This window comes from Lemur catta, chromosome 1 (assembly GCF_020740605.2).
Source record: "Lemur catta isolate mLemCat1 chromosome 1, mLemCat1.pri, whole genome shotgun sequence".
In the NCBI taxonomy this organism is placed as follows: Eukaryota; Metazoa; Chordata; class Mammalia; order Primates; family Lemuridae; genus Lemur; species Lemur catta.
In genome coordinates this window covers 197,033,917-197,051,196 of record NC_059128.1, presented here as the reverse complement: position 1 = coordinate 197,051,196, position 17,280 = coordinate 197,033,917, and the positions used below count along the sequence as shown (strand labels likewise).

Below are 17,280 nucleotides of genomic sequence, written 5' to 3'. Positions count from 1 at the left end.
GGACTCGGCGCTCCGGCCCCGCCCCCAGGGCACGTGGGCGGTCGCCTTGGCAACGCGGCGGCCGCGGCCTGCGGAGCGAGCGGAGCATGAGCAGCAGCGAGGAGGGGGCGGCCCCGGCCCCCGCGGTGCGGCGCGGTAAGAAGTGGGGGGGCCCTGCGGTGCGACCCGGCCCGGACAGAACGCGCGAGCGGTGCCGGGGTCGCGCCGGGCCCAGGCGGCGCAGCCGGAGGGTCGCCCCTGGGCGTCCCAGCTGTCGCCAGTACTTTGGGGCGCCCCCAAACGCGGGCGAGAGAGGAGCCCCAGGCCATTGCGCGGGTCCGCCTTTTGTGTGATGGGTTGATCAGATGAAGCTGTGCCTGTCACTGTGCTCTGCGGCCTCCAGGAAGGTGTATCTGGGGGCTCTTCTCGGCCGGCGTTTTGCGGAAGCCCCAGAGAGCAGCCCCGGGTGGGCAAGCGCGTCTTCAGGTCTCTGCCTTTAACATAAGAGGAAATTTGAACTTGGAGAATTGAAGTTGCTCAAAGTTACCCACTGCAGATTCTGGGCAGGGGACCCAAGTCTGACTCACTCTTAACCCTTGGATTTCCCAGTACTTGGCTGTTCCAGTATAGAAAAGCATATTTTGGAGAGAACCACCTCCAAAATATGGAAATTTTAAAGCATGCTGCCAGAGGTGCTGATGACAAACGAAATTTGGGTTAGATTCCTGACATCTTCTGGCATACCTGAGTTATTCCCTAGTTTTTACTTTACAATTTAAAGACTGATTATTTTTCTCCTAATATGAATACAGCATAGGAAATATTGGTGCTATAAAATCTTGACATACAATAAAAAGATGAATTTTAAATCAAAAGGCGAGTAGCAGAAACATATAGCAGAAACTTTTAAACACTTGAAATCCATGGCTAGTTAATTAAATAAGAATATTTATGTAACTTTCTATAGCTATTTTTAGCTTGTAATCTAAGATTCCTTTATGCCTTCACAAAAATGAGTTGTAAATCTGACACAATTCTGTGTGTCTTGGATGTGGTTCAGGCAGCCCTGAATCTCAAATTCTCAGGGCAATCATTCATTCTCTTTTTAATACCAAGGAAGATAGTAGCCAGAAGGGAGGAAGGAAGCCCAGTGGGAGCCCAGCTCCAACTTCTGATGGGGCATCTACTTGCTTTGTTTCCTAGCAAGCATGCTAAAGCAGCATTTTCTAGATTGTATTCCAAGTGAGCCTTGGTCACATAAGTCTGGAAAATGCAGCATTCTTATCTTCCCTCCCCACCAAGCTCAACAATTTGAAGAGTCTTTGTGCACATGAGTGTTTTAAATTGTAGATAAGGCTCTGTTTAGCTTTGTTTAACTCAGCACATTTCAAACTTATCTGACAATAAAACCTATTCTATTTGGAACGTCTTTAATCATCTTGTAGAACATTAGTATCTCACAAAACACAGTTTGGGGAATATTGTGCTACAGTTTTATTTAAATACATGAAAATGTCCTAAAATAGGTGGAGGTTTCATTATGTACATCCATTCATATGACAGAAATTATGCTGACATTAAAAATTTTCAGAGTATCTAATGACATGGGAAAACTGCTTATAATATAATGTTAGCTAAAAAAACAGGCTATCAAATTATATTCAAAGATTCCAATTTTGTTTAAAAAATACTTATAAAATAAAACCAATAGGAAGGAAGTACCCTCAGACCTCAATTGTGGTGGTTCTTTGGCAGTGGGATTGTTGATGAACTTGTGCTTTTGTTTTTTTAATTGAGATTTCCAAATTGTCTGCAATAAATGTGTATTACATTTCTTTTTTAAAAGGTTATTTTTAAAAAATATAAGAGGCAAGTGTTGTAGCTCATGCTTGTAATCCCAGCGGTTTTGGAGGCCAGGGCAGGAGCATCACATGAGGCCAGGAGTCCAAGACCAGCCTGGGCAAGATAGTGAGACCTGCCCCCTCTAAAAAAATTAGCCAGGCATGGGGGCACATGTCTGTAGTCCCAGCTACTAGGGAGGCTGAGGCAGGAGAATCCCTGAGCCCAAGAGTCTGAAGCTGTAGTGGGCTATGATCATGCCACTGTATTCCAGCCTGAGCAACAGAGTGAGACCTCGTCTCAAAACAAAGCAAAACAAAACTCCCACAACTATAAGAAAATTTTATTTGCTTTCCTTTTAAATATAATGTTCCTCACCTTAAATCTTGTTTTGCAGATCTGTTTAGCAAACTCTGTAATTCATAATAGTGCAAAAGACACTCAGCAAAGGACATTTCTGAGATGTAAAGACTTAGAGGAGAAGCTACCACCTAAAACACCAGGCTGGTTGAGTAGTGAGATCTCTGAGCATGGATTTTTAAAGAGACATCCACAAAAGGCAGACGGACAGGAAACAAAGACAGACAGTTGCCTGTACTTCTAAGAAAAGTAACAATATAACTTATATACTGGAAGGATCTGGGCCTTGCAAAAATGATGCTTTATAAAGTAACATTGAAAACACTAACAGCATTAAGGAAAGCTGCGCATATATTAGAGAAATGAGATCCCAATTCCTGCTTTGTTGCTATCTTCTTAAGAACTTAACAGGGAAAAATCACCTTTAGAGAGAGAAATGGAAGGTCTGATAGGTAAAGAGTTCCTATGAGCTAGACATCCACTTCGTATTGAAGAACTGACAGTTATGTTTGAAGATGCTGTCAACCTGGGATGGTGTAAAGGGTATCCAAGAAACCTGTGAGACGAATGATTTTTCAGATTCCTTTTGAGATATATTCTTGGATAAAATTGTCTTTACTTCGAACCCATTTTAAGAAACCTTAAGTGGTACAGTGGAAAGAGGTTTTGAGTCAGTTTGATTCTGCATTCTCCCATTATCTGCTGCATTGTTTTGGACAAAATATTTAATTGCCCTGAATGTCATTTTCCTTAGCTACTGGTCCTGGCACATAATAGAGGTTAGTTCTCCCTGTATGTCACTTCCAAGTTTGGGTGCTGACTCAAGCCAGTGTCTGCTCCCCCTCAGTGGGTTCTTCTATGGCCCTAGTTCTCCAAACAGCATTTTTATTCTCTCCCATTCCTTTTATTTCTCTCTTCTATCCTTAATTCTGTTTCTTTTTCTATTCCATCCCTACTATATACACACATACTTCATATATTTGAAAGAAGTGTAGTTTTGGTTTGTTTTTTTTTTAACAAAAAAGCCTTCTGGAATAATGTGATGAGGGATGCATTTATTTTTCACAAGCTCCAGAATCTATTGCCGGTCTCCAGGAAGATTATTCTAATTTGTGTATGGAAAAATCCCAGAAAATTAATCTTTTTATATCGCATATACTCCAAGAAGTGGATGAAAAAGTTAAAAAGGGGTAAGGAAGACAAATACTTGATTACATCTATAGTGTTCACTGATACTCATCTGTGTGAAAATCCTGGAATACTGAATGATTTTATAGCCATTTGAAAATGCTTAGTAAAATGGACGTATCTTTTGATTCAGGTAAGTAAGTCGATAAGCAACACTGTTAGTAGGTCTTAGAGGTGGTATAGTATACTGCAAAGAGCACTAGACCAGGAGTTCCCAAGCCTGGGCTCCAGATTCATATTTAACTACTGAAAGCTGGGTGAATTTAGGCAAAACATTGAAGTTTTCAATGTCATTATGAAGTGGGGATACTTTTCATGTGTGGGAAATTAAATTATATAGTACATACTAAAGTGCTTTGCAAAGCTGCAGAATGTTCAGTAGTTTTAAGTTACCTGGTGTAAATCTACTATATACTTGTAAGTCTACTAACATACTTGGTTCCAGTAATGTTATCTCTGATGTTACTATTAATATTTACAAATGAAGCAAAGATACTTTTACTTCTTTACTGGGTTTCTTTGTATTTCAAAATGTTTTTTTGTACTTTAACAGACTAGAAGAAGAAATAACATTAACCATTGCTGGTAACAATCGCTTAGTGCCAGTAGAAAGAGTAACAGGCGAAGATTTTTGGATTCTTTCCAGAATTTTAAAGAAACATCTATATATTAATGGTATGTTTCCTTAAGAATCAATACCTTCTGCTTTTCATTTTTCTAATTTTAAGTATTCTTTGTAATGAATATCAGCTTCTATTCTTCTGTGTTCTTTAGGTTTGGATGTTAGATATAACCTCCTAAGTGATGATGGTGCATACTATGCTGCAAAACTGCTTCAGGTATTATATTGGTTCTGTTTACAGTGAAACCACTTAGTCTAATGACACACAGAAAACACAAGTTTTGCAAAATGTCATGGGATCCTGACTCTGTGCTATATTTATAACTCTTGAAATACACTGGAAACCCATTGTATATCTGGTCTATATTTGTATAGAGCTGGTACCTAGAGCTCCTGAGTCTTGCAAACTTGTATACCATGATTAAATACATAAAGCACATCCATCTTTCAATTGTTAGTCAAAACCGAATATTGTCTTTTCTCTTTCATTTATGTTATAATTATATTTTGTTTAAATGAGAATGGTGATTTTTTTTCCTTAATGGTAGTTGCTTTGCTGGAATTCAGGTTTTCTTTGTTGTATTTTCTTTGGAGGTAAGCACATTTATTTACATAAAGTGTATTTTTTACATATGTATATAATTGATCAGTTTTAAATAATAATGTGTAATAGCATCTCTTCTCTCCTTATTACAGAAGCAACTTAATCTCATTTATTTAAACCTTATGTTTAATGATATTGGGCCTGAAGGTGGAAAGTTGATTGCTAAAGCACTACATGTAAGCATTTATATAAATATTTTATTTGGGAATTTTAACTTCTGATAGCTTAGAACCAACAGACTCAAATGTTAATGTGAACTTATATTAATATTGTAGGAATGTATATTTTTATTTCACTTCAGTTAAATTATAGATACTAAATGAATACATTTAAACTCATTTTTTAAAAATAAAGTTTTATTAAGATATAATTCCCAAGCATAAAATTTACCCTTGTAAAGTCCTCAATTCAGTGGTTTTTAAAATGTATTCACAGAGCTGAGCAGCTATCACCATTATCACTAATTTTAGAACATTTTTTCACCCCCCAAAGAGGCCCCATACCCCTTAGCAATCCCTCTCCCTTCTCTCTCCCCAGTCCCCAGTCCCTGGCAATCACTAATCTACATTCCGTAAATATATATTTGCCTGTTCTGGACATTTCATATAAACAGAATCATATAATATGTGCCCTTTTGTGACTGGCTTAATGTTTTCAAGGGTCATCTCTGTTGTAATGTACCCCATTCCTTTTTATTGTGAAATAATATTCCATAGTATGGATATATCACATTTTGTTTGCAGACATTTGGGTTTCCACCTTTTGGCTACTATGAACATTCACACATTTTTATGTGGACATATGTTTTCAATTTTAGGGGTTAGATACCTAGTAGTGGAATTGCTGGGTCATATGGTAGCTCTTTAACATTTTGAGGAACTGCCAAATTGTTTTTTAGAGTGGGTGTACCTTTTTATAATTCTACCAACAATGTATGAGTGTTCCAATTTCTCTACATCCTCACCAGCACTTGTTATTGCCTTTTTGATTTTAGCCATCCTAGTGGGTATGAAAACGTTTTGTGGTTTTTGATTTGCATTTCCCTAATGAATAATGATGTTGAGCATCTTTTCATGTGCTTATTGTCCATTTGTATATCTTCTTTGGAAATATGTCTCTTCAGATCCTTTGCCCGTTTTTAAATTGGGTTGTCTTTTTGAGATGTAAGAGTTCTTTATATATTCTAGATACAAGTCCCTTATCAAATATATGATTTGCACATATTTTCTTTCATTCTGTAAGTTGCCTTTTCACTGCCTTGATGGATTCTTTGAAGCATGAAAACTTTTAATTTTGATAAATCCCAATTTATCTATTTTTTCTTTTGTTACTTATGCTTTTGGTGTTATATCTTAGAAGGCTTTGCCTAACTCAAAATCACAAAGATTTACATTTATGTTTTCCCTTGAGTTTTACAGTTTTAGCTCTTTCATTTGGTTCTTTGATCCATTTTGAATTAATTTGCAAATATAGTGTGAGATAGGAGTCTAACTTTATTCTTTTGCATGTGGATATCTGTTTGTTAGATTATTCTTTCCCCCATTGAATTGTTTTGACAACTTTGTCACAAAAATCAGTTGACCATAAACGTGAGGGTTTATTTTTGTACTCTCAATTCTATTGTATTGATCTACATGTCTGTCTATATGCCAGTACCATACTATCTTAATTACTATAGTTTTGTAGTAAATTTTGAAATCAAAGAGCAAGTTCTCTAACTCTGTTCTTTTTTCAAGATTATGTTGGCTTTCTGTGTCCCTTACATTTCCATATGAATTTTATGATCAGTTTATCAATTTCTGCAAGAATAATACCTGGGATTTTGATAGGAAATTGTATTAAATATGTAGCTATATTTGGGGAATATTGTCATCTTAACAATATCAAGTCTTCCAAATCTTGAACGTGAGATGTGTTTCATTTATTTAGGTCTTCTTTAATTTCTTTCAACAATGCTTAGTAGTTTTCAATTTATAAGGCTTGTTTTTCTTTTGTTAAATTTATTCCTGATATTTTATTCTTTTTGATACTATTGTACATAGAATTTTTCTTTTCTTTTTTTTTTTTTTTAAGAGACAGGGACTCTGTCACCCAGGCTGGAACGCAGTGGCATAGTTGTAGCTCACTGTAACCTTGAACTCCTGGACACAAATGATCATCCCACCTCAGCCTCCTCAGTAGCTGGGACTCCAGGCACGCACCAGCATGGGTGACTTTTTTTTTTTTTTTTGTAGAGATGGGGGGGGTGTCTCACCATGTTGCCCAGGCTGGCCTCAAACTACTGGGCTCAAGCGATTTTCCTGCCTTGGACTCCCAAAGTGCCTGGATTACAGGGGTGAGTGCCTGGTAGAATTGTTTTCTTGATTTCATTTTTGGGTTGTTCATTGTTAGCATATAGAAATTCAATTGATTTTTGTGTATTGATCTTGTATCCTGCTATGTTGCTGAACTAGTTTATCAGTTATAACTGATTTTTTTCAGTGGATTCCTTAGGATTTTCCATACACAAGATCATTTCATATACAGAGTTATACTTCTTTTCCAATTTGGATGTTTTTTCTTTTATTGCCTAATTGCCCTGGCTAGAACCTCTAGTACGGTGTTAAACAGAGGTGGTGATAGTGGCCATCCTTATCTTCTTCCTGATCATAGGGGGGTTTTGAATTCGAGAGATAGTTGTTTGCACTATTATATATCCTAATATTTATTCATTAGATTGATGAAACATCTATAATTTTCTTTGTGAAATATTTATCAAGAATATAAGAGATGGAACTAAACCTTGCAAATGTCTGAGAAATTATTTTATCTTCAAAATGATATAGGGGAAATGGGGAGCAGCAACTACTTAATAGGTATGGGGCCTTCTTTGGGGGTGATGAAAACGTTTTAGAACCAGCTACAGGTGATGGCTACACAACATTGTGAATGTACTAAATGCCATTGAATTGTATGCTTTAAAGTGATTAGTTTTATGTTATGTGAATTTTACCTCAATAAAAACAGTGAAGTGGTATAAATTTCTTAAAAGATAAATTTACAGAATTTCCAATGAAACGAAAGTTTATTAAAATCTGCTTTATTTACTGGTTATTGTTTGGGCATTTGTTTCTTGGACATTCTCTCTATTAAAGTAGATTAAACTTCTATTAACTAGATTTTTATCTCTTATGGGAAATTGAATGTTACCTTTAAGGAATATATCCTGTTCTAGCTCCTTGAAAAATCGATGAGTTTGCAAATAGTAATACAGTCTCCCAACTCATGTAATTTATAGAATTCTGTGGATTAAAAACTTAAGTAACTAAGCTTTGATTCTTTGCCTTTTCAGAAGAATACAACTCTGAAATACCTAAGAATGACTGGAAACAAGATTGAAAATAAGGGTGGAATGTTTTTTGCTTCAATGCTGCAAATTAATTCATCCTTACAGAAATTAGATCTGAGTGATTGTGATCTGGTAAGTAAATTGGTTATAAGAAAATCACTCAGATCGTGGGTCATCCTCCTAGGAAACTAGCCTAGAGAATTGTTCAAGAGACCAGCTAAATGACAGTCTTAGGAATGATTAATTTTGCATCTAATATCTAATATCAGAGAAAAGGTGTTTTTTTCCTAGATATAACAGTACAGACTGTTAATAAATCAGATCATGGTAAATAATATCATAGAAAAATATCTAATAAAAATATTCCTAAATTTCTAGCCATAGCTTATTTTAACCTATATGGAATTTTTAAGAAAAAGATCATGTTCATTTTAATTAAACAAATACTACCTCATTTGTATAAATTTTTTTTACTTTTGAAAATATTTTTCAGTGAGTAGTTAGTTATATCATAGCTTAAAAACTTAAATTGAAGATACTAAAAGCTGCTCTGAAGTTGGGCAAGGTGGTACATGCCTGTAGTCCCAGCTATTCAGAAGGCTGAGGTGGGAGGATCCCTTTAGCCAAGGAGTTCCAGGCTGTAGTGCACTGTGATGATACCTGTGAATAGCCACTATACTCCAGCCTGGGTAATGTGGTGAGACCCCATATGTGAAAAGGAATAAGATAAGAGCTATTCTGAGCCTTTATCTGGCCTGATAATGAGAAACGTGTGTTTTTTGTATGTCTTCAAATTCCAGGCTTCATTTTCTAAAACATGCTTTCAAATCATCAGGTCTACTCTTGGGAACCTGTTGTATAGCCTCAGATTAATGCAATATCAATGTGACATGAAAACAATAAAATGGGTTGATAGGCTCTTTGGGGTAATAGATTCTGAATGACTATCTTTTTAAGGTGGTAGATGTAGCCAGCATGGTTCTGGGAAAGCATTAATTCAGTATTTATTATCTACACACACCAGTTATTGTGTTAGACACTAAGGATACAAAAGTGAATTATATGGCCTCTGCCCTTATGAAGCTTATATTTTAATTGGGAAAACATTGATAAAGAAATAGAGAAAAGTGGCCAGGCACGGTGACTCACATCTGTAATCCTAGCACTCTGGGAGGCTGAGAAGGGAGGATCGCTTGAGGTCAATCAGGAGTTTGAGACCAGCCTGGGCAAGAGTGAGACTCTGTCTGTCTCCACTAAAAATAGAAAAAATTAGCTGGTTGTGGTAGCACATCCCTATAGTCCCAGCTACTTGGGAGGCTGAGGCAGGAGAATCGCTTGAGCCCAGGAGTTTGAGGTTACAATGAGCTATGATGCCACTGCTGCACTCTAGCCGGAGTGACAGGGTGACTCTATCTCAAAAAAAAAAAAAAAAAAAAGAGAGAGAAAAATGCCACAAAAATGATTATGTTGATAATGGGGAGGAGGTAATTCTGCTTGATAGGCTGGTCACCTAAGACCTGAGGAGGTAATATAATATTTAGGAATTATGAATGATAAGAAAAAATTGCCATGGAGAGGATCCATGGCAGAACATTGCAGGCAGGGGATCCAGCATGCATAGACACTAAAATAGTGCTCCCCTAAGTGTGATATGGGTAGCACTACTGCTGCAGAATGAGGTAATTTTAATACTCATGTATTTATTTTTACAGGTGCTTTCTATTTATTTCAAGGGATTATGGTTTTCCATTTGTGACAGTGATACAAAGTTTTATTTTAAAATAAATATAAGTAGGCCGGGCACACTGGCTCACGCCTGTAATCCTAGCACACTGGGAGGCCGAGGCGGGAGGATTGCTCGAGGTCAGGAGTTCGAGACCAGCCTGAGCAAGAGCGAGACCCTGTCTCTACTGAAAAATAGAAAGAAATCATCTGGACAACTAAAAATATATAGAAAAAATTAGCCGGGCATGGTGGCACATGCCTGTAGTCCCAGCTACTCGGGAGGTTGAGGCAGAAGGATTGCTTAAGCCCAGGAGTTTGAGGTTGCTGTGAGCTAGGCTGATGCCATGGCACTCTAGCCTGGGCAACAGAGTGAGACTCTGTCTCAAAATAAATAAATAAATAAATAAATAAATAAATAAATAAATAAATAAATAAATAAATAAATAAATAAATAAATAAAATATAAGTAAAAAAGTGAGTTGGCTTAATGGAAACATATTATTAAGTAAATATTTTACATATTCAGATATGCCAAAAATCATGAGGTACATGAATAATGAAATAGTGAATCTGACAGGTTTTAAGAACTGAAAAGTCAGAGTGGCTGAGCAGAGGAAATTAAAATAATATCTCAAAGTAAAGGTGGAGAGGTTTAGAGGCCAGATCTGACAAGGTTGGGTGGGGTATGTCATGGGTCAGGGGAAAAAGAGGGATTGTATTACAAAATGCAAATTATGGAAAAGGCAAATTATGGAAAGGCTTTATGTTAAGGGGTAACATGATCTGATTGGTGCTTTTAGATCACTAATTTCTCTGTGGAGAATTAAAGGGGGACAAGAGGAATCCAACTGACCACTTAGTTACTGCAGTAGTCCAGGTGAGACATGATGAGGACTTGTGCTAGGGTGTAGCTCTAGAGATGGACAGGAACAGAATAATCTGAGACATCTTTTGGAGGCAGAATCTTTAAGACGTACTGACCAACTGGATGGGAGGGTGAGAGGAATGGCGGAGTGAGAGGAAGCCCATGTTTTCTGGCATAACATCTGGGTGTGTATGTTGGTGTCCATTATGGGTATGGGGGAGGGTTCAGTTCTTCTAGTCAGATAGAGGGAGGACTGTGGGAACTGTGAAAAATGTGATTAGTAACTTTTTACCACCACATACTAGTATGAATATAAAAGAGTGCTGGCACAAGGATATGTGTTACATAAGTAGTATAAGCTCCAGCTGGGATCCACATAGAACTTTGAGGGCTTCGGAGTAAACCTAGAGGCAGTCACCCAGGAAATGGACACTGAAACATTAAGAAACTCCCCATGCATGTTTTAGATAGATTTTAGGGCAGGGAAAAAAGAACACAGAAACATTTTTTTTGAGATAGGGTCTTGCTCTGTTGCCCGGGCTAGAGTGCAATGGTGCAATCATAGCTCACTGCAACCTCAAACTATAGGTCTAAAGCAATCCTCCTGCCTTAGCCTCCCAAGTAGCTGGGACTGCATACATGCACCACCATATTAGCTAAGTTTAAAATTTTTTTTTAGAGACAAGGTCTAGGTATATTGCCCAGGCTGCTCTCCTAGGCGCAAGTGATCCTCCTGCCTTGGCTTCCCAGAGTGTTAGGATTACAGGTATGAGCCACTGCACCCAGCAACAATGCATTTTTGAATTTTATCAACCTATAATTCAAAGTGTAGGATATACTTAAACATTAAACACACAATTTTGATTTATCAGAATTCAGATAACTGATCTTGAAATATTTATATAGGAAGATTAATTTATATACTTTGTCAGTTTCCTTAATGAATTTACCTGTTTTTAGGGGATGCAGAGTCTGATAGCATTTGCTACAGTACTAACCCAAAACCAAGCAATTAAGGGAATACATCTTAACCGACCTATACTGTATGGAGAACAGGTATGTATTCGAAGTAATGATAGTTAACATAACATGTGAACTAAAGCACCACTGAAGTTTATGTAAAGGTACGTGAATACATTGTATTTTTAGAATTATACCTACTATATCTTGTAAACTCCTGTTTACAAATAAAAACCTTCATTTACAGGAAAATTAGGGCTGGGTTCAGTGGCTCTAGCCTGTAATCCCAACACTTAGGGAAGCCAAGGCAAGAAGATTATTTGAGCCCAGGAGTTCAAGAACAGTCTGAGTAACATAGCAAGACCCTGCCTCAAAAAAAAATCTTTATGGACTGTATCCCTGTGGAAATAAGTATGTTTAAGTTTATTAAATCATACTGCAAGCATAATTCCTATCTAAAATATGTTGATTGGTGTCCTTGTTCCCAAATTCATCTGAAAATATTATTAAACACCCAGGACCCCTTTCTCAGGCCCACGCCCTTAATCCCAACCTGGTGCTTCTGGCAGCCAGCTAGACTCTAGCCTGCTTTGTTCTTCCCCAGGGCAGCCACCACCTTGTCTATCCCAGAGATTACTATTCCAGTCTTAAATGGTTGGAGTGGAATCTTCTTATGCTTCTCCATACTTTGCCGTTTCCAAATATAAGCCTGAAAACCTATTCCATTTAAGGAGTTTTACCGTTCATTACCATGCAGGAACAAGCAATAACAAAAAAAGCTATGAAATGTTGGATCCCACCTTTGACTGCTCATTGGCATTATCTGGAGAGCTTGGAAAAATACCAATGCCAGATGCCACTCTAGACAAATTAGGTCACACACTCAGTAAATGGGGCTAATATCCTTTACTATTTCTGACAGTATTTCCTCCGTTTAATAAGGATAGTCCCTCATTCAAGATTTTTAGACTAAAACTGCAATCATGGCACAGACACAAAAATGAACTGAGTCTGTCCTCCATGCCAGGCACTAAGTGGACCTTCCCAAGTGGTTGGTTTGCATTTTTTAAGACCCCAGACTACATAGCATTCCCTTGGGTATATCTTTTCAGTGTCAAAGCAATAATTTCAACAAATCAAACACAGAATTATAGGATATTGAACAATAATAAATGCTTTGCAGTCTGCTATAGAACATTTATTTTGTATTAGATGCTTTTTATTTGTTAACATATTTAATTCTGTGAAGGAAGCATAATCTCACCTATTTTACAGAAAAGGAAACTAAGACTCAGCTAGATGAAATAATTTGCCCAAAGTTATATAGCTAGTAAAGCTAGCATCTAGACAGTTTTGATTACTATAAAGCTCACATGTATTTTCTGCTATTGCTAGGTGGTTTTTTTTTACTTTTAAAATTTTTCTCAAAGTACTTTTACATAGTAAGAAAAAATAAAGCTATCCATGTTCATCAACATTTCCAGTGATTATAAAACTTATTATATGTTATATGTAGCAATCATGCAAGAGGACTTGTGTCACAAAATACTTTGGCCCATTCATTTCAACATATGCTTTGGTTTTGTTAAAAACTTAAAATGCTTGGTATTCAAATCCTCATTGTGGCTAAATACGTTTTGCCTAGAAGCAACTAGATTGTGGAACTTAAAATATTTTGATGACCAGAAAACAACGGTAAAACATATTAGGAATTCGGGATGATTATAAAAGGGAGGAATCAGATATATCACAGGGTTAATGAGTATACTTTTAAAATAAAATCAAGACTGGGAAATTTCTTTATATTTTGTCTAAAAACCATCAAGAAATGGAGACCAGGAGCAAGGTTCAGGAACATACAGAGAGTACCAGAAAGGTTTAGAGACTATTGAAAGGACAGCATATATGCTCAGTACAGGATGGTCCCAAATGTTTTGATTTTTTTTCCATCTGAAATGCATGTTTGATTATTGTTTTTTATAAACCAAATTAACCAGACTCTTTTACATCACTTTTAGTCATGGTATTTTACAAGTGGCTGCTGCCTATTTTTGAGGTTAAAGATATTATTTGTGGCAAAGATGATTTTTTTTTTCAGATAGGGCCAAACAAACGCAAACTGTAGACTAATAGTCTTAACCAATATAATTTTTTTTAAAAGTGAATTTAAATAACAGCATTTATTTGGAGTAACATGTACTGCTTCAAAATTATATTTTAAAAACAAGATTTAATCCATTTTTAGGAAGAGTCCACAGTCCATCTAGGCTACATGTTGAAAGAAAACCACTGCCTTGTTGAACTACACATGTGTAAGCATGGCATAAAAAACTGTGGTTTACAACAGCTGTGTAATGCACTGTATCTGAACACTACTCTGCGTTACCTGGATGTCAGCTGGTAAGTGATAATTTACACATTAGTAATTCGAAAGTTAAGTCATGAGAATAATCTATGTAATATTCATATTACATGGGGTACTCTGTTAAGACATTATTTCCAATGACTAGAAAATGCAACCATTGTTATCAACCTTTTATCCTAAGCCTTAATAATTATTAGTTTGGTTTATACTGCTATCGCTCAATAACTTGAATGAGCAAATTTGGTTGTGTATACTGGAATGAAAACTATTTTATGGTGAATTTTCATTAACTTTCTTGGAAATTGAATGATTGAAATAAATCTTTACTAAAATATAAAGTACTGTTTAACAGTTTTCAAGCATCTTATTTCTATGAATAGAGCGGTATTTCATATTTTCAAATATATTTTTCTTTTCCCAGCAATAAAATAACTTGTGATGGAATAGAGTATTTGGCTGAGGTACTGAAAAGCAACACTACCTTGGAAGTATTAGATCTTTCTTTCAACAGAATAGAAAATGCAGGAGCAAACTATCTCAGTGAAACTCTTACTTCACACAACAGGAGTCTTAAAGCGTTAGTATGGTTTTACATTTAATCAAAATAGCAGTATAACTTAAATTTTTAAATACTAACCTTTAAACCCCTTAACTCTTAAGAATATGATGAAATATGAAAACTCAGTTTCCAAATCGAAATTGTACTGACAGTAAATATTTCAATTTCTATTTTTCAAAAGGAATGTCTTTTACAAAACACTGTAAATACTAGTTATGATTCCTTCTTAAAATTAATGAGAAATTCTTATTACTTATATTATTTATCCTGAATTCTAATAGAAAAATCATAAGCATTCAATATGATCAAGACATAAAAATAAAATGAATTAAAGAAGAAAATACTACTTAGGTGACTTTATCCAGAAAGCTGTATATATTTTATCATATATCTATATAACATATCTACCCAAATATTTACTGAATAATATAAAACAAAAGACTGTTTTCAAAATGTAGGTAGCTCTACTAGGTATACAAAGTTAGAAAACTCAATTTCTTGGGTTTTATACTACATTAAAATATAGCAAAGAATAATGCTAAGACTTTACACAAGAAGATGACTGTAATAAATATTGTTGCTACCTTATGCATTCTTTCTTTGTAGAACTATTGCTTTTCAGGGTTCTTACCTTTTGTTTTTCCACAGGTTGTCAGTAGTGAGCAACAACATAGAGGGAGAAGGACTTGTTGCACTTTCAAAATCAATGAAAACAAATCCCATATTCTCTAATATCTACATTTGGGGAAACAAATTTGATGAGGCTACATGTGTAGTAAGTTTTTTTCTTCATTGAAGTCTTTTTCTGGTATCTTCTCTTTAATATCAGATATTATTTACAGGTGCCTTAGTAAAGGTTACAAATTATAGTGAAACATTGCAGTTTTGATAGTTTTTAATATAAGTCCTAAAAATTAGCTATTAGAAAATTTGAAGTAAAAATAATAAAAAAGAAAAAGAAAATCTTGACAGACTTGGGAAAAAAAATAATTAAAAAAAAGAAAATTTTGTGGTTGAATAACGAAAGATATCAAATACCATGTATTAGTATTAAAGATCACTGAATTACACAGTTCCAATTTTTCCGAAGTTAAAAAAAATCACCTGGCTGGGCATGGTGACTAAAGCCTGTAATCCTAGCACTCTGGGAGGCTAAGGCAGGAGAATCACTTGAGGTCAGGAGTTTGAGACCAGCCTGAGCAAGAGCAGGACCCATCTCTACTAAAAATAGAAAAAATTAGCTGGGCATGTTGGCGTGTGCCTGTAATCCCAGCTACTTGGGAGGCTGAGGCAGGAGGATTGCTTGAGCCCAGGAGTTTGAGGTTGCTGTGAGCTAGGCTGACGCCATGGCACTCTAGCCAGGGCGACAGAGTGAGACTCTGTCTCAAAGAAAAAAAAAAGGAAAAAAAAAATCACAACTGTTGATTTACTATAGCAAAATTTCCAGTCTGCTCCATAATAATTATATAAAAATATGGAATTGGAAAGAGATGGTACAAGCTGTCAAGATATTTGGTACATTGCTTATATAAATACAGACAGCCCTTCATTCTACTTTCAGAGCCAACAAAAAGCATAGTAACAAATAGTTTTCATTTGGAAAGAATGAAGGAAAAAAGTAGATGTTAAAATTCTAAAAATTAGCAAAAGGACTAACCAAAATTCCACCACTCAAAAGATTAATAAAATGTACATGATTATCTGAAGAATAACTCTTAATTTTAGAAAAACATCCATATCCTTTAGTAGCTACCTCTACACATAGAAGCCGAGTAAGTTTGGTTTGGAACTAATGATGAATGAGAAGCTAAAGGAGAAAGCAAACTAGACTTTTAAATTTTTTAATGTCTAAATTTCTGCCTCTTTCTCTATAACGGCAACCAGTTCAACATGTTTGTATGACAACTTTACATGGGTACCAAGGATCCATAAGAGATATACAGAGAAAATTCTACAATGACAAAATAATTAATAGGCCAGCATCTAATACTACAGAATTGTCTCTTTTAGCCTAAATGTGTAGATTTGCTTCAGGGGGATGATGAATTCCATATAATCGTATGTCCAAATCTGGAATTCCCTTTATTTTTCTGGGTCCCTAGCTATCATCAGAATTTTCAGAGTGTATACAATAACTCTCTTACGGCCACCCCATCCCAATTTAAGAACACCTGTTGGGACTTGAAAATTTTGATCATAAGACCCTTGGTCCACAAAATTGGTAGTATAGAGAACTAACTCTAGGAGTCACAAAATGACAAAACATGCTTAATATATTAAAACTTAGAAATAAGTTTTACAGTATTATAATTTCATTGTGTATAATTAAATGAATAAAAATCGACATATAATACCTGGGAAATATTAAAATTCAGCAATGTTATTCAGAATACTTTATTTTAAACTATAAATTAGCATAGCTAACTTGAATCTTTAAATTTAAGCACTGTAACTTAAATAAATTATTTTCTCAGTGATATAGGTTTTCTTTTTTTAAAAATCCTAGGCATATTCAGAGTTAATTCAAATGGGCTGTCTAAAACCAGATAATACAGATGTGGAGCCTTTTGTGGTGGATGGACACGTGCATCTTTCAGAGGTCTCCAATGGCCTTAAAAAGCATTATTATTGGACACCAGCTTATGGAGAAGCTTATGGTCCCTCATCTAATGCAGGTTTTGCTCTTACTCAAGTAGGTCAACATATATGAAAAAGAAGCTTTAAGATAATTTTCGTACATTTATCTTAGTATTTTCAGAGATTAATATTTAAATTAAATTTGCCTATTAAAGCCTACTAAATGTTTTCTTTCATAAATTAAAACAAGTTACTTTTTTCAAATGTGTAAAAGATAATGCCTGTATTAAACTTTGTATAATCCTCTAT

General features: G+C 35.6%; 1 protein-coding gene across 3 annotated transcripts; it reads left to right on the top strand.

The window, feature by feature from the left end:
• The first annotated feature begins 39 nt into the window (after positions 1-39).
• On the top strand, positions 40-17,280 carry LRRC34 (leucine rich repeat containing 34). Of its 3 annotated transcripts, XM_045539624.1 has the most exons (11): positions 40-135; positions 3,248-3,368; positions 3,920-4,041; positions 4,141-4,205; positions 4,685-4,768; positions 7,924-8,052; positions 11,471-11,566; positions 13,716-13,870; positions 14,257-14,412; positions 15,043-15,169; positions 16,901-17,280. In XM_045539624.1, exons 1-11 carry the CDS (start codon positions 87-89, stop codon positions 17,102-17,104), a joined length of 1,308 nt encoding a protein of 435 aa, XP_045395580.1. In that variant the 5' UTR covers positions 40-86; the 3' UTR covers positions 17,105-17,280. The 3 variants fall into 3 exon arrangements, with proteins under 3 accessions (XP_045395580.1, XP_045395581.1, XP_045395582.1); XM_045539625.1 differs by lacking the exon at positions 11,471-11,566; XM_045539626.1 differs by lacking the exon at positions 14,257-14,412.

Bases quoted from the DNA above. Each gene is read 5' to 3' on its own strand.
- LRRC34 (XM_045539624.1), top strand. From the start codon at position 87: ATGAGCAGCAGCGAGGAGGGGGCGGCCCCGGCCCCCGCGGTGCGGCGC. The intron at 136-3,247 runs GTAAGAAGTGGG...ATTTTTCACAAG, and splicing joins GGCCCCCGCGGTGCGGCGCG to CTCCAGAATCTATTGCCGGT. The intron at 8,053-11,470 runs GTAAGTAAATTG...ACCTGTTTTTAG, and splicing joins ATCTGAGTGATTGTGATCTG to GGGATGCAGAGTCTGATAGC.